At 40.8% G+C, this 26587-nt stretch overlaps 2 protein-coding genes across 3 annotated transcripts; both read right to left on the bottom strand.

Moving 5' to 3' along the window:
* Positions 1–5028: 5028 nt before the first annotated feature.
* LOC311034625 (cAMP-dependent protein kinase catalytic subunit alpha-like) lies at positions 5029–14737 on the bottom strand. Of its 2 annotated transcripts, XM_084042522.1 has the most exons (11): positions 14342–14737; positions 12550–12611; positions 11654–11782; positions 9249–9347; positions 9011–9093; positions 8643–8769; positions 6912–7007; positions 6490–6612; positions 5817–5876; positions 5619–5723; positions 5029–5396 (listed from the first exon to the last, which is right to left on the bottom strand). In XM_084042522.1, the coding sequence occupies exons 1-11, from the start codon at positions 14385–14387 to the stop codon at positions 5271–5273; spliced, it is 1056 nt and encodes a 351-aa protein (XP_083898648.1). In that variant the 5' UTR covers positions 14388–14737; the 3' UTR covers positions 5029–5270. The 2 variants fall into 2 exon arrangements, with proteins under 2 accessions (XP_083898648.1, XP_083898649.1); XM_084042523.1 differs by lacking the exon at positions 6912–7007.
* Positions 14738–17532: 2795 nt separating this feature from the next.
* On the bottom strand, positions 17533–23956 carry LOC311063958 (histone chaperone asf1b-B-like). The gene is made up of 4 exons (XM_084083606.1): positions 23656–23956; positions 21947–22062; positions 21341–21517; positions 17533–19168 (listed from the first exon to the last, which is right to left on the bottom strand). The coding sequence occupies exons 1-4, from the start codon at positions 23762–23764 to the stop codon at positions 18974–18976; spliced, it is 597 nt and encodes a 198-aa protein (XP_083939732.1). The 5' UTR covers positions 23765–23956; the 3' UTR covers positions 17533–18973.
* Between the last annotated feature and the right edge of the window lie 2631 nt (positions 23957–26587).

Raw genomic sequence — 26587 nt, forward strand, 5'->3', positions numbered from 1 at the left:
TAGGTCTTAAGTGATTAAAATCAGGAAAAGACAACACTTATGCCATATCACAATACAATATCCAAAATACCAGAAGATATGTAGTCTCATATCACAATATTGATATAATATTGATATATTCAGCCCTAGAGAGGGCCATCCTAAACAGTAAGGATGCACCCTTTCAGCCACTACTTGGGATAGACTTGTCACCTTTGTACTTAATACTGAATATGTCTTGTGGAAAAACACTCAATATCACATTTACCAGAACCAACACGTTTCCAACAATTTCTGCTATTTTCACCACATTTGTCTATTTTCAGGATACTATAGGGTTCATGTGGTTAAATATAGAGATATAGTCTTCTTTAGGGTTTTGACTTAATGATCAAGGCAAAATTCAGGTCCCAGTGTGAAACCATTTGAGAAGCAGAGAGCTAGACACTTTATAGTCTGAGCTGCAGTGCAGACAGGAGAATTTCGAGAGCTATACCCCCCCCCCCCCCCCCACCCACCCAAAAAAAGGAAAGAAAGAAAAACAAAAAGTGGCAGTTACAAAAATGGAGATAATTACATTATTTTGGAAGACTAAGAGAATTATTAAGGACCTATATAGCCTACCCAATAATGTCAATTATATTCCATGTAGGGAAATATGACATGTTGCAATCCCTTAATGTGGACATCCAAATGTAAGAATGAAACTAGAAAAGAGTGCATATCTCTGCCTACCCAGCTGTGCATGATTTGGGAAGGTATGGACAAACCCCGCCCCTGGAGAGGGAAAGGGAAACGTTTTTTATAGATGCGCTCTATAGAAGCCCCTCAACATGCAAATTTGGGCATGATTAGATGTTGCATTTATGATATATGGTGTTTTTTGTGGCCCCACCCACCAACTTTGAAATCTAATCTTAGCCATTTGGAAAGGGATCTGACTGATACCCCTTTGATCACATGACAAAGTTGGTAGGAGTAGTAGGCCTATAGCAAAAAAGTGTTTCAAAGACAATGCTAAATGATTAAAAATCATGACTGGTGGAGTTGGGCATTGCCTATATGGGGAGTTGTGGCATGATCCAAGGAATCCAGGGGGGGGGGAATGTATTGTATGACCTACTAAGAGTTATTGGCCAAAACATGAATTGGCCTGTTATAGCACCACCATGAGGCAGATTTGAAAGGTTTGGGGTGGAGGTTCCTCCTTGGTCTACTGGGAGTGTGTGTGCAAAGTTACACTCTGATCGGTCCAGCTGCGTCCGAGATTAGCTGCTGACAGCTCACAGACACACACACACAGACAGGGTAAAAAAAACACAATCCCCGCACCCGGCTGCTCCGGAGATAAGGCTTTTGTTAAAAAGTTAAAGGTCTATATTCTGATAGTAATTATTGCTATAGTGTTTGTTGAGTCTCCCCATACAGTATATCCATTTCTTTAGTAAACAGAAAACACTTTTTCAGTTTACTAGTTTAATTTGATAGTGTTCCAGTTCTAATTGTGTCTGCTCATTTTTTGTTTTGTTTCATCACTTCCAAATTCACTTTATCTTGCATCTTGTATGAGTTCTCTCTCCTGATTTGATCTAATTGGTATGCTGACCTGATTGACCTGTTTACTAAAGAGCTGGAGAGACAGGGAGATGCCTGTTACTGAAGAAACACTCTATAGCAATGATAACTATTGCTATTTAACACTTATTTTAACAAACAAATCACTTACAGAACCTTTTTATTTAATCACAACGGCTCTCTTCCTCTGTACAAGCTCCATCTACTTCCAAATGGACAACCTTTTCTGAATTGATTGAAAGGAGAGTAAGCCATCATGACATTATACAACATAAAGTATTTAACAACAACAACAAAAACTGTGGTCATGTTCTTTAACACATCTAGCATCATAAATGAGCCAATGACAATAAAATAATAAATGAGTCACACTCCAATAGTCAACTTAGCAGGTTGACAGGAACAATGTGCTGGAAGCATTGAACAGGGAAGGGAAGTTTTTATGTAATGTAAAAATGTGTAAAACGTGGGTCCAGACTACCGCCATTACTGGTCATTTTTTAAAACATGTTAAACTAGAAAAAGTGCTCCTCGGAGCACAGGTCTCTGCCAGGTCAGGTAGGTTATTGTGGCCTCCTGGTGGCGCTATAATAGGAAAATTTGTGAAAAGGGTGTCATTTCTTCATAGACCTTTCAATCGGACACTGCATTCATGATTTGAGGCATTTTGTTCCAAAAATGTGTTTTGCTAAATTAGACCTGCTGGTGGCGCTATAACAGGGCAATGTGAAAAGGGTGGCATTTCTTCCTCGGCCTAGTGGAAATGTGCATGTGAAATTTCACGGAAATCGCAAGCTGCATCATGATTTGAGGTATTTTGTTCAAAACAGACCAATCCTGCAAACTTTGTAAGCCAACCTTAGCCAATGAGGATGGAATATGGAAAATCGGACAGATCCGTGTTGATCACATGACTATAGAGATACTGTGTACCGATTTGCATGACATTTGGATAAAATCTGAAGGAGTAAATGGGTTTTGCACAAATCGGCCTCCTGGTGCGCTAAAACAGGCCCAGTTTAGCAGCGAACGGGCCAACGGTGCCGGAGATTAGCTGCTCGCTGACGGACCGGACACACGGACACACGGACGGACGGACGGACAGGGGGTAAAACATACTCTCGCCATGCCTTTCGGCCTGGTGGAGACAAACAGAGTTGTCAGGTTATAGTAGCTGAACTAAATTTACACCATACCAGATAAAGTTATTATGGAAGATGCATTGCTTAGCCTACATTTCCCTGAAAGTTTCATTTGATTTCTGGTTCATATGTACTGTATGTGGTTGCTAATAGTTCATTTTAAGCCATTGAATGTGTTATAACCTAAGATGCTATTTTGTTATGGCAGTGCCATTACAATACATATTTGTATTTGCTTTTTGCTTGCTACAACATTACTTGCTGTTGTATGAAATCCTGGCATCATTAAAATAATTTCAGTTTGAATTCTGTAGGTTTGAGAAAAGTTATATTATGCTAAATACATGATGATATATTACCCGGTCAGGACGAGGACAAGTGTAAATTAAGTTCAACCATAAACTGTAACTTGACTTACATGTTTCCCTCAAATAGCTTCCATGGCAAGAGAAATACCTCATCTGTATCCTACAACAATGCTGTAATTAACCTTATACTGTAGGGCTTTGTATGAGCAACGACATGTCCAAAATGAGTGCTATACTCAAACCTTGGCATTGTTACGGAAGCACCACTAATTTAATTTCAACTGGTAATTTTACAAATTGTAAAAATGTAATGCAGTAGATATGAATAAACTATGGATTTGGTTGTTAAGTGGGATGAGATCCCTGAAACGGCTTGGGAGTACGATTTGTATTACAGGGCGGCCACAACTGAATGGTTAGAGAGGCTGCCTGGGAAACAGAAGGTGCCAGGTTCAACTCCTACGAGGACAGCCGTCACAATTACTGGATGGAAAGCTTTGTTCTACTCCTGTCGTTTGATCATTTGCACCCATATCTGCTAAGCTAAAGTTACAATGACACTCGCATCATATGCCTTTGCAGGCCTCTGTAAAGCATCAAAGGTAGTCTGCATACTTATTTGCATTAATCTAGTAGGTACAGGTGTTTTTCAGAAGGCGGCATACCCGTTTCCTGTTCCGGTGCCATTTCCATACTCCATTTTATTAGCCCGCAGGTTTGAACCATAAACACCTGAAGGTGTGTTTCCGGCTGACTTAAGTGCTATAGCATTGAATCTTGTAAATGCACACTGTAAATCAAGGTGCCACCTTTTACCTTTTTTTCTCCAATGTTTTTACCTTTTTTTCTCCAATGTCTTTACCTTTTTTTCTCCAATGTGTTTACCTTTTTTTCTCAAATGTTCTCAAGAGGGTTAAAATGCAGAGATTGTGGTAAAACAATATCCATCTAGTACACAATAAACTCTGAATTACAGTGTGTTGTGTAGTTAGTAATGCAACACTTTATGGGGATTTCTGCTGCTTCAGAAACACCACACTCATGTAGTCCAAAGCTATTAAGCAAAAGGACCTGAAACAAGAGCTGAACATCATCAAACTCCATTCAAAGTAAAGAAAGAGCATATTACAACAATAGATCATTTGGATTGGAAGCAGCTTTACTGAACATGAGTCAAAATGACCATAGAGCAATATTAATCATGACTTTAACTAGTTCTGTACCAAGGGGTGCCAAGTTAACACACCTCAACAAAAGACAACAATCCTTTTAATTAAAAAGATTATCAAAGATATATATAATATATATTTTTACAATTATCTCTTAAGCTTAAGGCTTAAGAGTAATTTAGCTCAATCCTTCCATTTTGTATCACTTATAACTGCCCTCTGACTCAACTTTAACATTGTGCAAATAATTCAGAATCTGGAGGGCATTCGACATGTAAAAGCTTAAACAGGTCAAGTTAAAATGAAAACAAGAACACAAAACCTAAGGGAAAGCAATTAGACCTCAAGGTGCAAACGGTGGCCAATTCTAAAGTTCATAAATTGATTTTCTTTTTTCTTATGTTAAAATGGTGGACAGGTTACAGCCAAAGACAGACAGACAGACAGACAGATTCTCCTGTCTTGCTCAGATTAGCATGTTTGCATGTTTTGTTGGGTTTGGAGGAACTGCCCCAAGTTACATCAGGTGGGATCACACATTAATAGAAGTGGGAAGTTGACAAAAAGGTAATGGAGTGTGTGTGTGTGTGTGTGTGTGTGTGTGTGTGTGTGTGTGTGTGTGTGTGTGTGTGTGTGTGTGTGTGTGTGTGTGTGTGTGTGTGTGTGTGTGTGTGTGTGTGTGTGTGTGGGGGGGGGGGGGGGGGGGGGGGGGGCAACAGGTGGGTAAGGGAACAGAGTAGGCAAGACTTGAGGTGGCAACATGAGGAGGCGATTGCCTGAGAACATTCTGAGAACAGTGAATCCAGCACTCATACATATTCATAATATTTTTCACAAAGTGATTCATAAATAGGACAAAGTAATACATGTAAAAAAGAAAAGAAACAAAGGCATGTAAGAGAAAAGGCAACACTGCTGGTAGTCAGTCTCCATTCTCTTTCTACTCCCCTTCTATCTCTTCACTGTCGCTGGTGCTTTTGATTGGACAGGAGACAGTGCTCCAACTCCCTACCTCCATCTGCCACCTGATTAGCCCTCTTACTCTTTGTCCCTCACCTTTATCTCTCTCTCTCTTTCTTTCTTTCTCTCCTTATGCTCTAGAACTCAGCGAACTCTGTGGCACATTTCTCTGAGAAGGAGACACGGACTTCCTCCTCCTCATAGTCATCGAAGTGGCTGGTGTCACCTGGTCCTTTGAACTTGGGGACAAATGGAGCCTCCACCTATGAACAAAATAAATACGACTATTAAATAAGCAAATTTAGGCTATCAAAGACACTGCATGCAAGTTTGTGCACTTTACTGTATATGTACACTGTGTAAAGGTACACTTGCATACTGTACAAGCATTCACAAAAGGAGACAAACATATACATATACACACACAGATGTTAAACGCACGCACATGCACATCTAAAGTCACAGAAACACACTCATACAGACACCTTTCTCTGGTAGATGGCAATCCAGTCAGTGGTTGCAAAGAATTTGTGTCCCTTGATGTCACTGACTCCATTCTTGAGGTTGCCATAACGCTTTGTGAGATCCACCTGCCATTAACAACAGTACATGTTTTAAATAAACATAGACCATAAAATAAAACAACTGGTAAACCTGAGGTAAAAAAAATGGCTGCTGCAGACCTGTAGCAGATTCCTCAGCAGGTCCTTAAGGTCTGAGCTGAAGTGAGATGGAAAGCGCACCTGGGTGAAGGGAGTACAGATGGACAAAATTGGAAAGTAAAATCATGTAGCCATTAGGTCTCTGTGAAAAGATCATGAATTAAAAGTTAATTATATAATTTATTTATATATCTTGAGAATTCTTTCAGGTCTAACAGATATGCATGCAGTATGGCATATTGGAGCGGTCGGCTTCTGTCGCATGGCGTGGCAAGTGGTCTGCAATTTATATTGCACTTTGTATTCAAGACTTAAAACCAAGTGATCACAAGGAGATCATCGCAATTTATTGTGAGCTGTGCAATCTATGCCACAAAAATAAAGAATCCATCAATAAAATCACTTCAGGTTTCTTTGGTGTTGAACAGCAAGTCACTTTGTAGATGTGGCATTGTGAGAGACTCTGTTGATACCTGCACCAGTACACATGTAATTAAACATGTGATGTTGTTAGTAGGAATCCAGCTGCACAGGCTGGGTTGAGTACTAGCTTTCTGTGCTTGTTGTAAATTCTGGAGGGGACTATGGTTTTGAATGCTGAGCTGTAATCTATACACAGCATCCTTCCATAGGCCTGATCCAAACTGAGACAGAAATAAGGCTAGCAGAAGGAATAAGAAAGTGTGAAGCTTACCTTCCCTGACACAATCTTCTCATATATCTGGATGGGCTGGTCAGCAAAGAATGGCGGGTACCCTGCAGCCATCTCATAGATCAGCACACCTAACGCCCACCAGTCTACTGCTTTGTTATATCCCTGGGAGAGTTATGTAGAGTTGAGTAAAAGGAAGGGTTGAACAAGCAAAAGGCCAGAAGAGGAGAGGGTGGAGAAGAGTTGGATACCGGTAAATGCAAAGAGAGAGTAGGTGTATTTTGAGAGAGATATGTGAGATAAACAGAATAGACAGGAAGGACACTTCATGAGACCATGACACACCTGGTTTTAAAACGTAATATTCTTATCACTTCTAATGGGTGACACAATAACAGTCAAGATCTGCAAGGCCAGTGCCACCCTCTGTGGAAATTCACCAGCCGGGGGCCAGAGAGGCTCACCTTGCTGAGAATAATCTCTGGGGCCAGATATTCTGGGGTGCCACACAGTGTCCAGGTCCGACCTTTTACACGCTTAGCAAAGCCAAAATCTGTCACCTAATAGAGACATAGGAATGTGGAGACACACATACATACATATAGACAGGGAGAAAGAGACAGTAAAAGACATAAAGATAGAAAGATGACATGAGAAAGAGAGAGATAAGAGAGGGAGACATGTCCAGGCAAGAGAGAGAAAAGAAAGAAAGACCTTTCAGCAAATGTTATTCACACTCTTCACCACTAGAGACCAGCAGAGCCTATGCTAAGTATCAGGGAGCTGTAGATTACAGTTATACCCAGGCAGGAGCATTTGGTTAGCATGCTCCTTTGGTGCTTGTATGAAAGTGATGTATTCAGTTACAGCACAGAAGTCTTAGCTTAACTTATTTTGTCTCCCCTGTTAGATTTGGATTAAACCTTCAAAAACCCTTATGGCACTAATGAGGCAAATGATATGCACACACATGCCAAAAGCATACAGTAGCTACAGTACCTAATTCCAGAGTCCAATCAACAGCATGTAAACGATGGTAAGTCCAAACTTGGTAGTTGTGTTTAAAATTAACAATTTATACAAAGTTGCAGGTGGGGTGACAAATACAGCATTCTTGCGTTGCATTTCATTCACAATAAGCCATCTCAGCGAGAATTTGGATATAAGCCAGTCAGGGTTCAATCAGGGTATAGCCATGGAAAGGATTATCACTTTTACATAATGACAAATAGTTCAAATATGTATTTCTCCCCTTGTCTCTCCCTCCCTCTCCCCTCGTCTGCATTGAAAACGCTTTCCTACCCAATGCAATATATTGATAATCTGGCCCAGATAATTACTCATTTGAGTCCCTCAGAAATGTCATATACCATGTTGAATATGAGTGTTACTGTGTTGAATTTGGATTGAAATGGGTGGAACAGGTGGCCATGCTGCTGGTCAAAATTCCTCCTGTAGCCTAATATCTCTGCATGTCCAAGAGACATCTGTGATATCTTGCATTATCAGAATCAGAATCAGAATCAGGTTTATTGTCACATCACAGGTTTGCAAAGGCTTTCGTACATCGTTCCCATCGCAATGTTATTTCCATAGAAAGAAGAGGGGGAGGAAGAAGGGGGGGGGGGGGGGGGCAAGTGGGAAGAGAGATCAAACAAGAGAACAACAAAAAAGCCAAACAAGTTATCTACATATTTACACTAATACCTGAGATAAAAAAATATGACGAAGGTGCCTGAGCATAGCAGCAATGTATACTGTGCATGATATACTTGTGGATGTTGGACATTGGTTATCAACTCAATAATCATATAGGGTTGTATTTAAAACATCTAATAAAGCATGATGGAAGGCTGTGCATCACTGGTCACCCGTTAATGCGTTGAGCGTTGCGTTGTCTAAATAGCAAGTTCAGACTAACTTTAAGCTGGTCTAAAATGCAATCACTATTACTCTTTTCTCTGTGTGTACGATACAGTAGGCAATGCTCCAGACCACACCTCGTTTTAAAACCAACACACCCAACAATGGCGAAAGATGGGCACAAGATTATTTGGTATCTACAGTAATGTGGTCGCTGGGCGACTGTGTCAGTTGGAAAATAGCAATTATAATTGTGCTGCATATAGCGCCACCTTTCGCCAGGTGGGAGATTACAGTAGGTTGTTCAGCTAAGTTCAGCTAGATGGATGTACCTGTATGTAGCCCAGTTGGTCTATGAGCAGGTTTTCAGGTTTAAGGTCTCTGTAGATCAAGTCCAAGGCATGCAGGTACTCAAAGGTCAGAACTATTTGAGAGGCGTAGAACCGGGCATGAGGCTCGCTGCGCATAATCCCATCCCGCGCACACACACGCACACACACACACACACACACACACACACACACACACACACACACACACACACACACACACACACACACACACAAAAGAGGACAGCAAAGAGTAGGAAGAAATTTCATATTTAACTTGACTGTTAGCATGTACATATATGTGTGTACAATTATCTTAAGTATCTCTTTTAGGTACGCAAGAGTGTGCACAATCTAGAAAATGTTCCAACCTAAACCTGCCAATTTTCCGTAGATGGGAGAACATCTCTCCCCCTGGTACATACTCCATGACCATGTACAGGTTACTGTTGTCCTAGGGAACACAGAAGTCCTGTTACTGACATGCATAAATGTGTCAAATATCTCTCTGACACACACACACACACACACACACACACACACACACACACACACACACACACACACACACACACACACACACACACACACACTGAAAATCCTCCGTACCTTAAAGGAGTACTCTACTCGCACCAGAAACGGGAAGCAGACAGCCTGTAGGATCCTCTTCTCATTCAGTGTGTGTTCTATCTGCTTGAGCTTCACAACCTACAAGGAGGCATGGATAAGTGGAAGAGACACAGTGAGAGAGACAGACATATAGGCAAGGAAAGGTATGTTTATTTGTATAGCACAGCAATTCAAAGGGCTTTACTCAAAACATTAGAGCATTAAGACAAAAATAAACTCTTTATAAAAGTCTATTTGAGAAGTTAGAATAAAACAAAGACATTAGAGAATAAAATGACATTGGAGAAAAAAAAATATCTGTAAAAGGCAGTGGGATACAGGACATTTAAGCAGATAGAAAGTGTCTTTTACTTCACCTTGGATAACATAACCTACCAAAACTTCACTGAATATCAATACGCACAGTATATAAATATATGACAAATCTTGTAGTCTGCCCACTACAGGACAACTACAAATACTGTACATGGTCCATACCAAGGAATGATACAATTTCATGGCTAACATTTGCCAGTGTCCATGGAATAATTATAGTTGCAGTCTTCAACTACCACCTGAGAGCCATAAAAACCTAGAGAAAAAGCCTTAACAAGTTAAATTAAGTTGATCGACTAGCAGCCATTCTGACATAACAAATGATGATTCATCATGTTTTCAGGGACAATACTTTTATATTCATCCATATTTCTTTCTCCATGATTGTAAGAACCCTGAGTGTTTTACTGCTATATCTTCATCAGTGACAGACCCATCCCTGTGATGACTTTAACAGTCATAATAATAATAATAATAATAATAATAATAATAATCCTACTATAATCCTACTATAATTCTAGTAACCTCACGGCGGAGTCTTCGTTGGTCGTTGGTTGGGGGGACTCTTGATCAAACTGCGCATGCGTCGTTGCCAGGTTTCGCGAGACAGACAAGCAGCAAGGTCTATGAAAACGAGGCCAAACCAAACGAACCCTATACCACCAACATTGGCCCTACAGCGCTTACAGTAAGCCGACATGGCAACACCGAGACCCCGCCCACTCTTAGCACAATTCTTTCTGTGGAAAGTAAACACACCAGACGGACCCGCGGCGGGCGAGTAACATGCCTACGCCATTCTCCGTGCTGATATATATATATATATATATATATACAGAGATGCTCATAGGCCTGCGTCCTTTTTTCTGTCACCAACAGAAAAAAATATGAAAATAATTCGCGGTAAAATATTTTTTTTACCGCGAATATTTTACAAATCCATGGGACACCACCATTTTAGATGGCCACATCCTACTTTATCCTACTTTATCCTACTTTATAAACGATACAATCCACGTAGAAATAGTCTTAGAAAGACGATACAAACGATAATAAGGAACCATGGGAGCCGCCATTTTGCGCATGCTCATTGCTCAGACCGAATTCTTTGGGTAACGATTTTGCGTGTAACACACACACACACAAGGGCCGTCTGTTGCGGAGTTGAAAAGTGACGTCTCTGCCATGACGTAGACCTGTAGACCCGTAGCAGACCTGATGGTTAACATGTTTGAAAACAACACACTTGAATTAAAAATAAACTATACAAATAAAAGAAAAAAATAATAATGTTAGTGTAAAATGGCACCAAAAAAGATTCTCAAGCCTGCTGCAGGGCAACAGAAAATAGCAAGCCTATTTTCTAAACCCAAATCAAGTACTGCTAATGATGATGACCCCATACCTACCTCCATGACTACATCCTCTGTATCTACCTGTGATTCTACTTCATCTCAAGGTAATAGTTACATAGATACTGTACATGTTCTACATGAATATAACCATATAAGATGAAACACGAGTTAAACGCTGTGCATTTTTGTGGGACCCATAAAATGTCCCTGGGACCCATCTAAAAGACCACCCTTGCATCCCAGGACCCATTACATTGAAAACCAAGCAACATCACTGTATATATATACGCCCGTGGGGAGGGGTGACGCAACGCCACCCACGGGGGGGAGGAGGTGGGAAGCCACGACGGGGAGGAGGGGGGGGGGGGGGGGGCTGCCACGACGGGACGCGCGCGGGGGAGAAACCGCGCGACAGGACGTGCATTAACCCCAACTTTGCAACTACTTTCACCTGCGCCTTTCACCGGGTATGGTCTAGTAATAATAATAATAATAGTGTGGGCTCAAAAGCTGTAAATAATGCATCTCCTGCAGGAACTACATGGCAATACCCTTGATTTAGTTGCATTAGGTGGGATGGGTGGTGGTAATGCCAATGTTATTCTCTGATTGTTAATTTGTAAAAGACTAATAGATAAATAATAATGATAATAATGTTACTAGTATATCCCCTCTCCGTGAAAACCTCCTGACCAAACCCTAAAGTGAGCTGACCTTTTGTTTATTGAGGATCTTCATGGCATAATGCTGACCCGTCTCTCTGTGCTTCACTAGCATTACACGTCCAAACGAGCCTGTTCCCAGCGTCTTCAACCTCTCAAACTGCTCCAGGCAAGCAGTGTTCTGAATGAAGGAAAGACAAGGTGGGTTAAGCTGTCTTGCATATTAACTCATCACAGGATGCACTAGGATGAGAAATGCAGTGTAAGGGGCCGTGTCCACAGAACGCTTTTGGTGAGCAAAGGAAAGCTTTGGATATCATGTTCAGTACTGTGGACGTGTCTCACACACAGAGACAAGCCTGTGATTGTGGCGCTAGGAAGAGGAGCGCTCCAGAGCGTCTTTACCATAGAAATGCATGGCTGAAAAGCTCAATAAAATGCTTTATGTGGACACGGCCCCCTCTTTGCGTCCACAATGGTTTAGATAATCAATAACTACATTCTCTATTTCACACACCTACACATTACTCACATCCGCAAAATGAGGGTTAATTTCATTATAAAGTTGATACAACTAATTATCAATGACTATGTTATAATTTCTAAAGAAGGCAGCAAGACGTTTTCCTAATAGTGCTTAACATTTCTTCTTTAAGATAGATATGTATCAAAAGTTGTGATACCAAATTATTTTGGAGAAATCCTGCTAATGGGCATTTTTATTGAGCGACTCTTTTTCACCAAAGCATAAACTAGGCTTAACTGTAGTGCACACACACACACACACACACACACACACACACACACACACACACACACACACACACACACACACACACACACACACACACACACACACACACACACACACACACACACACACACACACACACACACACACACACAACATTTATTCACATTGGGTATACATGTCCATTGCACACTAACCTGTGCTGGGTTTTCCCACTTTTTGAGAAAGTCCTCTTTAGCTTTAGCCAGAAACTCCTTGACTGTGAAAAGTAAAAGAACCATCACACTGTTTAATGAACACATGTGTAGGAAGACAAAGAGAGACAGAGATATTGAGCAAGACAGGGAGAGGGAAAGAGAAGGGAAAGAGGATCCCATCATGGAGAAATAATAAGAGGCTGTTTTGACCTTAGGTCAAGCTAGCTGAGTTCATGTATTCAGGTCAAGTTGAGTTGATGCTCAGCTAACTTTTTGGCTATTATCTCCTATTCCTGTACGGATCGAACAGTGCTGCTGAAACCCAGTGATTCCATATAAGTGAAGCTTCAGAAGTTCAGAAGAAAGGAGCAGGTTGCTGTAACACACATTTGTCTTGCCGATGAGTCAAAGGAAGTGCAGTATATTGAGGAAAGAAAAATGGAAGCATTTCCTGGAGCTGTATGAAGCTAACCCATGCAGTTATGTGTCTGCACTGTTTGTGGTGTTACCCCTGAACTTAAATGTATACTTGGGAATGACATATGAGAAAGGGTTGTGTATCATACACCACCCCTTCAGTGTTATATTGGTTGACAGTGCTAGTGTCTACCCCCGTCAACCTACATAGTGTAACACTGCAAAATCTAAGGAGACTGCACACGTGAAATATGTTGGAACTGTAGTAGCCCAATACAAACCAAAGTTGCTTTAAAGCGGCACTATGTAATGTTTTTTTAAATTAATAAAATGTAACTTTCTCCAATCTGTATGGTAGAGTATGTTAATAAAATATAACTTATACAATTGGGTGGTTGTATTTTGTCTCCCTGCTCTTCTATTGAGACATTTAGAAGGTCATGTCTCACCTAGACACAGGATCTGAGACAAATTGTGACCCGATGCAAGATTCTGGCTGGTTCTATTAGCTCAATGGTAAAGATTTCAGCACTTGCGCAGGAAACCAGGTTCAAATCCGGGGTAGAAGAGGAAAGTTACATATGTGCAGCTTTAACTCTGAAAGTTAACATATAATTCTCAGGATTTTACAGTATAGGCCTAAGCAAATTCCATCTCTCCTGCAAAAGTGAGGTGTGTATGTTCTGCCATAGGCCTACTGAAGTCTGAGTAAATGATCATCATGCACATCACCAATCAGTGCCTTCTAGAAACATTCACTTGTCAAAGACACCACAATGGAAGTGCCCCCATTCTCATTCATTGCGAACATGACTGTCATGAACAGGCCAGTTCAGCAGTAATACAGTAGTGTACCTGTTTGGATGCAATTCTACCATCACACATCATGCAGCACTTGATGAAGCTCATCGGTATAGGGCTGAGAGCCTCTCAACTCCCAGCCAGTATATCCTTCAAAACTATGATTGGAGGAACAGGTTAAATTATTATTATTATGAACCTGGTATTTAAACCTAAAGCTAAAGTCTATTTTCATTAAGAGCAGCTGCTTTTATGACATCCCAACTCCACAGAGCTAGAGTCAAGATTCAAGAACATGATAGGCTATAAAATACACAATATATATATGAGTTGGATTTTAATAAGCCGGTTTGACCTGTTTTAGACTGAAACCAGCATGATGGGATTTAGCTCCGGGCATTGAACAATAAGCCAAGTTGCTGTATAAACACTTAAAATAAGGTGGATTTCAAGAAATCAAGCGAAATTGCCCAACAAACCCACGACTACCCTTCATAATGCATCAGTAGCATATTATCCCTGAGACTATGATGGTGATCAGGTGCCATGTATTGATAATTACCCAGATACCCACCGCTTTCCAGCTCGTTGCCCTTTCTAGCCGTGGGCGCGTTGCCCATGATGGCAACTTGTGACAGGCAGTTCGTGGCTCTCTGGCTCTGCACGCCAGCCGCCTCCACAACTCCAACCAAACAGGATCGGGTCCGTCTGATGCTATTTTTCGACAATCAATAATAACTATAACGACGCGGTCTTGGTGGTTTAAACAGCTTACCAGCTGTTGTTGCAGACAGTGTCGATGCACGACGAAAAAAAGCCTTTCTCACTCGCTCCGGCTCCACAGTAAAGCAACAACTGGAGTGTTATAGAAATCAGAAGGATTCAAGTTTGACGTAGCCTAATACGGATGAGCTATTGGGAGCCATAGAGTAGCCTATGTCGGTAGTGGGCTTTTCTGTCTGTCCGTATTCAGCACACACTAGTCCTCGTTGCAGCCCCCCACCGAGCCCCCCCCCCCCCCGCCCGGCTCCCTCCCTCTCTCTCCCCAGCCCGAAACACCGGGGGCGAGCGTGTTTTGGGGCGAGTCGTCCGTTTACCGTTGACAGTGGTCCAGTTGCGTCCTCGAACACACAGTTGAATAAATGAATGTCAGGGGCAACGGCATAAAACAACACAGCCCTCCGATGTTTGGGTGGCAGAGGAGCCGAGCGAACTGACGGAACTCCGGGGGAGCGAACCGAGCGTCCCGCCTATATATCCACCCAAATCTAGGGCTGACAGTGGGGGCAAAACCATCCGTGTATTATAGCCCGTGTGTCTGGTTCGTTGTACGTGCCGCTGTGTTTTCTGGTGAACAAACTATCCCGTCCTCCTGGCAAAAAGGCAAAGCAAAGAAGGACCCTGGGATGTCAGATTATCTTCCTCCAGACGATGATACGCGCCTCCGGTACTTTCCATGCATAATACCCTCTGTCCAGTGTTGCCAGGTTTTGTGAGAGAAATAAGCAACCAGGTCTATGGAAACAAACCTAAAAGAAGCAATTATAGGCCACATGTGGCCTATAATTGCTCGGCTGTTTTAAAATAGCAGATCTACAAGCTCACAACGACGCGACGCATTGTGAGCTTGTAGATCTGTGGGCTTGTCAATCTTGTGGGGAAAAAAGTGTAAAATGTGAAATATCGTTGAAACATTTTATCAACACAAATCTGGTCCCTGGCACAAATTAATTTCAGATGGGGGTCCGTGGACAAATACATGGAGTTCTTGACATGACATGAAAATGATTGAGAACCACAGGTTTGAATAATAATTAAAAAATTAATAGAAACAAGCCCAAATAAGCAACTACACTTACTTTAGAAACAAGCCCAAAAAAACACAACCCCCAACTACCAATTTTTACAAGCAACTTTACAGAAAAAGAAGCCAAAAGTCGCTTATAATAAGCCGACATGGCAACACTGCCTCTGTCCTCTCTCCTCCAACCGTTTCCATGGATACCCTCCGTTCTCTCCTCCAATGGTGCGGCGAGACTAAATCGTGGGAATCAGGCTTTCTAGCTGGATGTGAGGGAGAAGCAGTGTTGCCATGTCCGCTTATTATAATCGACGATGAGCTTGTTTTTCTGTAAAGTTGCTTGTAAATTATTGGTAGTTATTGCGGCGGGTTGCGTTTTTTTGGGGCTTCTCTCTAAAGTGCAGTTGCTAATTTGGGCTTATTGCTTCCCAAAAAAAACACATTATTTAAACCAGTGGTTCTCAAATATTTTCATGTCATGGACCCCCAAGTTAATGTTTGTCCATAACACCCATCTGAAAATATCATATGCTTTTTTTATGGCGTACCAGATTTGTGTTATGTTTCAAAGATCTTCCAAATATTCCACATTTTTTCCCTTTTTTTAAAATAGCAGATCTACAAGTTCACAACGCATCGCAATGCGTTCTGAGCTTGTGAATCGGCTATTTTATAGCCAATGTATATACACTACACTGTAGGTTTAAAGTGCTCATGTGGCCTAAAGTTGCATCTTTTGGGCTTGTTTTCTAGACCTGGTTGCTTATTTCTCTCACAAAACCTGGCGAGACGGTCGTCTCGATCATGTAGCCCGGAGAATGGTGAATGACAACATTGTCCAAAGTTTGCGCGGACAGTAACTGGCTTCATAATCTGAAGACGACATAAATATTGACGAGCAGTGCGTTAATTCCAAAGCTAATTAATGTAATGGCCGGGTTTCTTTGGGTAGTTGTCTCTCCCTGTGTCAAGTTGCTTGACAACCAATTAGCCAATCACAGCGTGATCATCCCTCCAGACTATGGAATGTAGAGTGTACGATGTGAGGATGCCTATTGGTTGTCAGCAGCACAGCAGTTGATCAAAAGGCCCCCACCTTCCTGAGAGATACACGTTTTGGCGAGTGACGTCAACCGTGAACTATTTTTAGTAATGTTGGTCAGAATTTAATGCACGCAGGAGCGATACGACATGACTTCCAAACATAACGAGGACGCCGGGAATAGTTTGTCTGGTGCAGCAATGGAGCAAAAAATATTAATTTGAAATGAAATAATATGGTGGCTTAATAAAATAAATTCACAGGAGATTGTGTGTACATCTTGTACCTGTATTTAGGCCAGGTGCTGGACATCAAGGAAATATCAAGGAGAAGAGGGTGAAAACATCAGGCAAATACAATTGTATTTGCCTGATGAAGACCTGTAAGGCTGAAACGTTGCGCCATTAAATAATATACATTTTGGGAGCTTTAAACCAGTGTGCGGATGTTTTTACCTTCTCCTTAATAAAATAAACCTCAATTGGACGATTCCGATAGACATGGCCAAAGTTATGAAATAACCAACAGCCCCCTCTTCTTTACAGAGCTTGCCATAGTATGCACCATGCTTATTTTGCACAATATTTAATGCATGCCATACAGGCATAGACCAGCAGCCCTGGACTGGACCCCACTGAGCCTTGTATGCAGATCATAGCAGAGGAAGGAGAAACTGAGACAGTATGAATAGAGGGAACAGGCAGATAGATGATGAGCCGTTTCTTCCATGGCAGAGAGGATCAAAACAACAGAGCAGACATCACCCCTTCCTCTTCCTGACCAGTTGCTTAGCAACATGAGGCCACAGTGAAAACGGTGGAGTGATGTGATAGATGCTGAATTTTATGAATGAAATTAGAAAAACAAGAGGGAGGGTGGGGAAAGAATCAGCCAGTACCCACACCTGTGTAATTGTGGAGGGCTGTAATAGGTATGATGCAATTACTATAGTAACAGCATGAGAATTACCAAAAAGATGAAACTTTATTACCATCTAACAATATTACAAGTACTTTGAGGCAGAGAATACACATGAAGTACAAAATAACACAATTCAGAGCTGCAATATGGCAAACATTTTTGTATTGCTTTGCCATGTCGAGTTCCAGTCAGGTCAGTGCAGACAGACGCCGTTTGATCATGTCAAGATTATTTATGATTCAAATTACTTTCAAAATACACTACCCAACTTTATGGAGTCCAGGAGCAATATTGAAGATTTGTTTGTGATGTTGTGCTCACACCAGAAACAAGGACAGGCTACAAGCCATTTTCAATGGATGCCACCAAGATAAAGATACAAACTTGTCACTCGACACTTGTCACTGCATGATGAGTTACAAAAGCTAAGAAAAGAAAAAGCTGAAGCTTGACTTCAACTTTTTTCAACGCTCCAATGACGCAGAGAAGTGTCAATCAAACAATATGTTTTTGTTTCACCATTTCCTCCCCCTTTCTCTCTCTCTCCACACACTTCCTGCTTGTAATGGGAGAAAACAAATTATTGCTGTCAGCCTGTTTTGTTTAAGCTAAGACTTTATATTTTTCCTCGCTTGTTGCGAGCATGTTGAGCAACAGTTCAACGTTGACTCAGTGACAGTGTAGCTGACCATGCTTGGACGTTTTGTAGCTTTTGTTGCTATTAGCGGGAAATCAGCATTAGACTGGGTCTGATTAAACTGGAAGAAAATGGTTGAACTAATATATGAAAGTAAAAAAAACAAAAAAAACAATTCCAAGCTTCAGCATGCAACCATTATCAGAACACAATGATAATTCAACCATATGAACATACGGTAATGATGTGTGATATAGGTGTACCACATTTTCTTTTAGTTTCATCAATGAATAATTTGCAAATTTTTAGCATGCTCTCCTTCAGAGCTGACCAACAGGTGTGATGAGACACCACAGAACAAATGCCCTTTGGCAGCCAAAACCAATTCTGGCCTGAAACGTGCCGTCATGTGCCAGACGGTTGTTTAATCCATCCGTGGCTTTGATTTGTACTGTTGAGTGCAGTAGTTTTCCTCCAGTCAACACAATACAAGCACCAAGAACAGCAACATAACTTGGATCTGTATGTGTCAGCCCAGAGGAGATATCAAGGTCATGTCAGGGGCCTTTTTCAGGCCGAGCTTATAGACAGAACAAGACGAGAGATTTAAGGCAGGGCTGGAGGTGATTGAGTGACAAGTCCCATGTGTGCATTCATTAGAAAGAGTTGTCCGATCTGTGTAATTTATTATCTTTTCCTCATTACCACATATACACATCTATGAGACATAATATGGTTGTGTGTCCATGTCAGTGTGAGTGTTTGTTATAGTGGGTCTTGTCCATGATGTGTATAAATGTGGTTCCTACATGCAGTCCATTGAGTTGTCAAGCATCATTCCAAGGTGCGGAGCCTTGCCAGGTAAACAGGACGGAGGAAGCATGCTGGTGTTAGGGGTGGGGTCAACGTTCTCACTGTCCTCCATTTTATCTGCAACGCCCTCCCAGTTGATATGAAAACGTGTGACACGGGGATTGGAGGCCAAGATATTCCTCTGCAGCTGAAAGAAAGGGGAGAAAGGGGTGTGGAGTCACATTAAACTAATCTCATGTTTTCAAGTATTTTTGTTGCCATTACATGGGTATGGGGTTGAAGGAGGTCACATTAAATATAAACAGACAACAGGCACTGTGACCTCCTTGGCAAGGTGCTTATCACTTTTCAACTTGACTGTATTCAGTCTAACATTCCTCAGAGGGGCCAGGATCAGCACTGCAAGGTGCTTTGTGTCCATAAAACCCACCAATATCCAGTTATTCAATGTTTTGAAGGATCTATTCACGACCAGCATCATCAGTATGCAGCCTAGGTTATATCTGGGGTGAGGCTCCAGGCGTGTTTATCAAGTATTGTGATGCCGGCAGTCTGTTTTCACAAAGACAGTGGCTTAAGTTAAGGCAGCCACTTTTGCATCCTATCGTGTGAGGATGAGTACTTGCTCACAATTTTGTCACTGAAAGGTGATGACATATTATGCACATGTAGCCTGGTAAAGGAGGAGTCTGGCCTGATGGCTTGTCTGGGCGTTTCTAGCCCGTTCACCAAATGGACGAGACTATCAGCGTCGTCGCTCATCGTTCTGTGATTGACAGTGAAAGTTGGCCAATCAGATGGCGAGTTCGAGTGAGCCCGAATGGAGCCGAGTGCAGCCTGAGTGCAGCCGACAAAAAACGAACGGCAGCCATTGTTTTTTGTGCGTTGTCTTTACTTCTTACTTTCGTTTTTAAAACGCTATCAAACTTTTTTGAGGCACGGAATTTACTTTTAAGATATCGTTTGGATAGAATTTAGTTGTTTAACTTCATATATGTGGTCAATTAATCATGACAGAGCCTATTTAAAAATAAAAATTCAGAGAACCGGCAGGGGCGGGCAGTGACACGCATGTTCCGAATAAGGCAACCTATTTTGGGCATGGCCGTCTCAAAAGTCCTGTTGCGTCACATTAGTCTGGAGGTGGTAAAAATGCACTGGCTGAAGGGGAACACTGCTGATTGGCTGAAGGGGTTGTCAGTCAACGGTATTACTCCCGCCCAACTCCAGCCCACAGCCAAAATTGCAGAATGGGCGATCATGCCAGACTCACTCCTGAAATAAATGACAAATGAGATTTCCGGAGGGAGGGTTTATCAGGCTAATGCACGTGGACGTGTGTCACCAAAACCAAACATTTAGTTTAAACCTTTTTCTGAAATGATGAACGGCACCCCAGTCAGGTGGGCCAGGTGCACAGAGCTCTGTTTTCCCCACGTTTGTCCACCATCATTATATTTTTAACCATCAAGCACTGAGTAGGAAATTAATTCTAGGAAAATACTTCATGAAGTATGAAGGCTGTTGTCATGAATATTGTGTATTCTGTTTGTGCACATACAGTAAGTGTGTTTTCTGACATGAAGGCTTTCAAGCAAAAGTACAACTGTGTCAGATGACAACCTTGTTGCCTCTTTGAGAATTGCAACCTAGTCTCCAGTGTCAACTCTCAACACTCCAGGATCCCTATTCTGGGGGGAACTGCCACCAAAAATAGCAGATTTACAAGCTCACGAACAGTACACGACAGAAAAAAGCGGTCCAAGTGTGAAGTACAATTTCACATCCGTTTCTGTCTATTACAGCAACACAAAACTGCCCTGTTGTGTCTCATCCTTTTGACACACTATAAACGAATAAACAATATGGAAGCATATAGTTGATTCATACATGTGATACCTTAACTCACAGTTTTAACAAATGATCCCGAAGATTTGACTCTTATGGATATGAAGCATCAACTGACGGTGAGAAAACGCTTACTTCCGCCGAATTAGTTACATTTTCACCAGAAACAGTATACGTATCAAATATGAGTGATTGACTATCATAAACGATACAGAGCCACCTCCCTGACAATATCGCCGAGAGAATTTGTTTATTTTTGTACCACAATTCTTATATGAGACGATTCTAAGATGACCCAATGTTATTCTCCATAGCAAAATTACTTTTCGACCTCTATACTACAGGTTTTTAATTACTATAGAGTGAATACTTTATTTCAGGTAAGTGATAATGTAGCAAAGTTAAGCATTAAAGCAATAAGGAAAACGAAACAAAAACCTGCAGACTACGGTGACAGTCACTAAACTAAACAGTTATAGGAACTGTATGTGTGGCATAGGCATACTGTTACCTGGGTGTAGTTTGGCTTGAGAGGTGGATTCTCTCTCAGTTCAGGGTCTGTGTATTCATTGTTCACATAATAACCAATGCGAATGAATTCCTGCCCAAGGTAGGTGCAGGTTATGAGAACCACAGTAACCCCAACAGCATCACTCTCTGGAATCAGCCCTGTGTTAGGAGCATCTGCCTGAGGGGATAAATAAGGAGACAGAGACATACTGTAGTAATCAAATTAGGGCTACAACAATCGATTATTTTATTAGCCATTATTCTATCGATTACAGTTTTGATTAATTGAGAAACATGCTTTTTTAAAGTTGATATTGACAAACGGTGTTGTGCAAAAATAGTGAAAATAGCAGATCTACAAGCTCACAACATGTCACATTGCGATGCGTTGTGAGCATGCAGATCGGCTATTTTCACAATTCTTTACTGGGTTTCTTTTTCTTGAAACTTTTAACAAGACCAAATTAGGGATAGATTAAAGTATTGATTGTTCTTTTTTAGAGCATGCAGATCACACCGTTTACTCCTCAGACTGTTATTACAAGGATCTCAACATTTCACAACTGGATCAGGGTGATGCTGATCAAGACTGACAAACCGATCTTACCTGGAACACAAACATGTGTCTACCCGCCGGTACCGGGCCAACAAGAACAGAGTCTAAAGTCTGGTCACATTCCTCGCTCTCAGCCGAACCCACGTAGATGATCTTCCACTCTAGATCTAGCAGTACAAAGGCAAAAATGAAGGAGATGGGTAATTGGATGGATACAGCCAGTGGGCACCAGCGCAGTTTTTCCCCCCCAAAATGTAAGAAAATAAATAAATGTATGCTTTGGAAAATGGTTGGATATAATTACATCACAGTCGTAATGCCCGATTTATACTCAACTGCGTACCATAAAATAGCCGATCTACAAGCTCACATCATCTTTTCAGGGCGTGACCAAGCATTACATGACTTTTCTTAGTTCTACTGGATCTCCACTAGTCTCTCCCTAACACTTTAGTCCAGATTTGATTTGTTGACAATATTGTCAGTATATTTAGTTAGTTTAGTTTTAGTCATCATAGCTTAGTTTTTATTTAGTTGTCGTCAGTGAAAAAAGTTGTCGACAAACATTTTTCATCATAGTTTTAGTCAACTAAATGAACACTGGTTTTACTATTAAGTAATGTAAAGTATACATGATTTGAACATTTGGCATTTAAGGCCTAAAATGTCTATAATTGCTACAAAATCTGTGACTAGACAGTCATAAAAGGCATAAATAAACAAAGAGGTTGGAGGGTAATTTCATGGTTCATGGTAATGATGTAGCATGCATGTTCAAATCACTTCACAATACTTCAAACCACTTTCTTTTAACATTTTGTTAAAACAAATAGCCGGGTGCTCACTCTTCATGTGCTTGATTATCCGAGTTATAACATGTTTCAAAATTATTATAGGCACCATATGGTGCAGAGTTTTCCTGTTACTACAGTAACGCGGGATACACCAATCAGCTCCTTGCAATGTCGTCAACGAACCAATCACTGGAAGAAGGCGTGGTGTTGTGTGCAAGAATTACGCGCCAGCGCCAAATTTCAACAAATTGCCATATCACTGGTCCTTGAGTAGAACAGCTGAGCTACATCACAACAGATAGCTTATTATGAGCCTTTTACATACCATCAATGTATACAAGCTACAGCCGGAGAGCTAGCTACGTGAAATAGGTAGTGGTGGAAGAAGTACTCACATATTTTACTTAAGTAAAAGTCGCAAAACCACGTCCACAAATATAAAAAAAATACTCTTTTTCAAGTAAAAGGCCTGTGTTCAAAATGTTGAGTAAAAGTACACAAGTCATGGCATCAAAATATACTTAAGTTAAAAGTACCAAAAGTAGAAGTACTAAAATGTTTGAAAATAGCAGATCTGCAAGCTCGCGACGACTTGTGAGCTATTCGGTATATAAAGTGGTTAATGTATGTTTTACAACATCATTTGTATCTTCAAAGTAACTCAAGTTTTTATATAATTGTAGTGGAGTAAAAAGTACAATATTTGCCTCTGAAATGGTGGAGAAGAAGATAGTGTGAGTACATAGGAGATAGTGGAGCACTGGAGTAGAAGAATAAAGTATTGAAAATTAGAAATACTCCAGTAAAGTAAAAAAAAAAAAAAAAAATACCTCAAATTGTACTTAAGTACAGTACTTGAGTAAATGTACTTAGTTACTTTACACCACGGGCGACATAATATGAGCAAATATTGAATAAACATTACTCCACAGCTTAGACACATAGCACAGCTAGATCAACACCCACCTTCTGGCAGATCTTCCATGCATTCAAATGTCATTTCGAACTGAAAGGGGTTTCCAAAGCGGCTTGGATTGTCCAGCACGGCGACATTCAACACTTGCACCTTAGCCATCTTCTCCTAACTTCTCTTTCTCCTATGTATGAGCTCAAGCAAGAGAGACCTTGTTACCTAAATAAAACACACGTCGTGAACCACTCGACAAGGCTATTGGAATGTCGTCGTAATTCCTAGAAAGTTACACTATTATCTAGAACAAAAGTACACTCTTCTGAGAAGGAGAAGCGCTATTATATCAATATGCCGCCCGACGCACGACGGAAGTACGTCAATATCAGTGTTGCCAGATGTTGTGAGAGAAACAAGCAACCAGGTCTATGAAAACAAGCCTAAAAGAAGCTGAAAATAGCCAACCTACAGAGGAATCCACAGACGCGCTGCCTGTAGGCAGTCATAGCTAGAGTGTCAAGCGGCGTGAACGTGTAGATCTGAAACATCTTAAAGAAATAAAAAATAAAATAAAAAAATGTTTAAAAACATTTTAACAACACAAATCTTGCGGGGGTCCCTGGCACAAAATATGTTCAAATGGGGGGTCCGCAGACAAATACATTTTTTAGGAGTCCAAGACATGTTCAAGAACCACTGGTTAAACAACATTAGGAAACAAGCACAAAATAAACAACTACACTTAAGACTTAACTTAAGAAACAAGCCCCCCCAAAAAACGGAACCCGCAACCACCAATCACCATTTTACAAGCAACTTCCCAGAAAAACAAACAAGCCCAACGTTGCTTAGAATAAGCAGACATGGCAACACTACCGGAAATACGTAATTATTTAATCTTTTTCGGCTTTTCCTTTACACACATGCGTTGAACTTTGTCGCCATCTAGCGAAAGTATAAGAAAATGGTAGAAAAAGCAATACGAATTAAATCATAGAGTTATAATACATCGGAATTAATGACCACTTCATAATGTTAAAGAACATGCACCAAAGCAAATAGTGCCAACTCTTTTTTTTGTTTACCTTAAAGTAAGTCCATAAAGGCTAATCAGAAGCAGATTTATTTTCCAGCTGTATGCACTTACATAACAAAGCCACTTGAGGGAGCGCAAGATTTTGTGGATGGGATTTTGATATAGGCTAGTTCAGGGGTCTTCAACAGGGGGTCCTCAGAGTCACTCCAGAGGGTCCACCAAATCTTTGTGGAGCACTAAGCCTGTTGTACACCTTTGCATTTTAGTCTGTTGAAACAAGGAGAAGATATATCAACACGCTTTCCAAATGCTTTGTTATGTTCACTTTATTAGACTGATCATTCAGTCAGTTTTCATCACTATGCACATCGTCACAAACACACCCACACTGGAAACATCCTTGTACAAATTAGTTGAGCCATTATTTGGTATTTGCAATTGCCAGAGTTGCTACAGTATACTGGTTCCTTAAAGGAGCCCATCTGTTCAGAGAATGGTCTAGAACTGTATACCATGTGACCATCACAGTTTAATGAAGATGGATGTTAGATCTTACATGTAACCCATAGCAGTGAAAAGTTTAGATTCTGGAAAGGAAAATGTATTGCATTCAACTGTTCCGGCCATCCGAGGATTGTTAAGCTGGTATCTAGGTGATCCATGCCCACACAAACATGTATTATTCATCATCAGTCTGACATTCTGCTGGTGAGGGCCAATACTCTATGCATGTTTTCTCACCTAGAACATACTGATACCCAAGGACAAAATAGAAGAAATACAGTATTGCTTATATCTCCAGTGCTGTGAAAAAAGTCAAAACTAAGTTCAATTGACTCAATTAAAATAGTTCAGATAAAAAAAGCAATATCTACCCTACTTGAGGACCTCCTCTGTGCGCATACTGTAAATGTCCGCAGATAACCCTTCTTCAGAATGTTCCACTCTAGCTCACTTTGTACAATGAGAAGCAGGTGCACACCGTTTATTGAAAATAGACTCATACACACAAAAAATACTCACACATGCATGTACACATGCACTCAGGTTCCAAGAAAGCCTCACTTTTACTGGCCCCTTCATTTTGTCAGCTGTGGCAAAATAATAAAAAATAACAAACAAAGCTTATTTTTTTGTTATGCCACATTTACAGCACCAAAAACTCTGAATGAATGACAAACAAGCAGAACAAAGTTCATGATTAACGTTTAGGCTTGATCCTTCTCCTAAATCCTGAATGTATCACATGCCTTATGAACTGGACCTATTTGGACATTAACAAAAGTTTGTTTACTTGCAATCCTGAATGTACACCACATCAGCAGTTCAAAGATAAAACATGTTGTTTCCGGTCAGCAAACATAGCCTTTAATACTGTATTTGTCTAATCATTAAACCCAACCCTGTTGGCTTTTTTGAGTTTGTGTTGACATAGTAATTTGTGTCTAACTAAACAAACACCGTTTCCAGTCAGCAAACATTGCCTTTAGCAATAGGTAGTCAACCCTGTTGGCTCTTACATTTTTGGTTGTATTTGAACAGTGACCTTGTAAAAAAACAACTATGATCTTCTTATTATTTTGTAGCAGAATTATTCATAAGTAGCTATACAATATGGACTTCCTCTTTGTTCCCTCACATATTATGGAAATTAATGGGTTGTCTTCCCTCAGCAGTATGTTCCCTCAAGGAATATATCTTCTGATTATGCACCTTCTTTTAGTTTACATTTAGCTATGACATTCATTATGCTCTTCCCCAGAGTGACTTCAAATATTTCCTTTCAGTAATAAATTATTAATATATTGTTGTTTTAATTTCACAATTTTAGCTTACAGTTGCTTGCTGTGCTTGTGTTTTACTGTTCTCTGTGTGTATCCAGTTCTAATCCCAAATCACCTGTTTTCTCTGTTTGCTCCACCTCATCTCCAAACTTCTTCACACTTCTCATC

Source organism: Gymnoscopelus microlampas (genome assembly GCF_963454915.1).
Source record: "Gymnoscopelus microlampas genome assembly, chromosome: 2".
Classification (NCBI taxonomy): domain Eukaryota; kingdom Metazoa; phylum Chordata; class Actinopteri; order Myctophiformes; family Myctophidae; genus Gymnoscopelus; species Gymnoscopelus microlampas.

Excerpts from the sequence above, each read along its gene's own strand:
- LOC311063958 (XM_084083606.1), bottom strand. The coding sequence starts at position 23,764 with ATGGCTAAGGTGCAAGTGTTGAATGTCGCCGTGCTGGACAATCCAAGC. Across the intron at positions 21,518-21,946 it reads GACACATGTTTGTGTTCCAG|GCAGATGCTCCTAACACAGG; the intron begins GTAAGATCGGTT and ends TTATCCCCTCAG. Across the intron at positions 19,169-21,340 it reads TCAAGCCAAACTACACCCAG|CTGCAGAGGAATATCTTGGC; the intron begins GTAACAGTATGC and ends CCTTTCTTTCAG.
- LOC311034625 (XM_084042522.1), bottom strand. The coding sequence starts at position 14,387 with ATGGGCAACGCGCCCACGGCTAGAAAGGGCAACGAGCTGGAAAGCG. Across the intron at positions 12,612-14,341 it reads GGGCAACGAGCTGGAAAGCG|TCAAGGAGTTTCTGGCTAAA; the intron begins GTGGGTATCTGG and ends TACTTTTCACAG. Across the intron at positions 5,877-6,489 it reads AGAAGATTGTGTCAGGGAAG|GTGCGCTTTCCATCTCACTT; the intron begins GTAAGCTTCACA and ends CCCTTCACCCAG.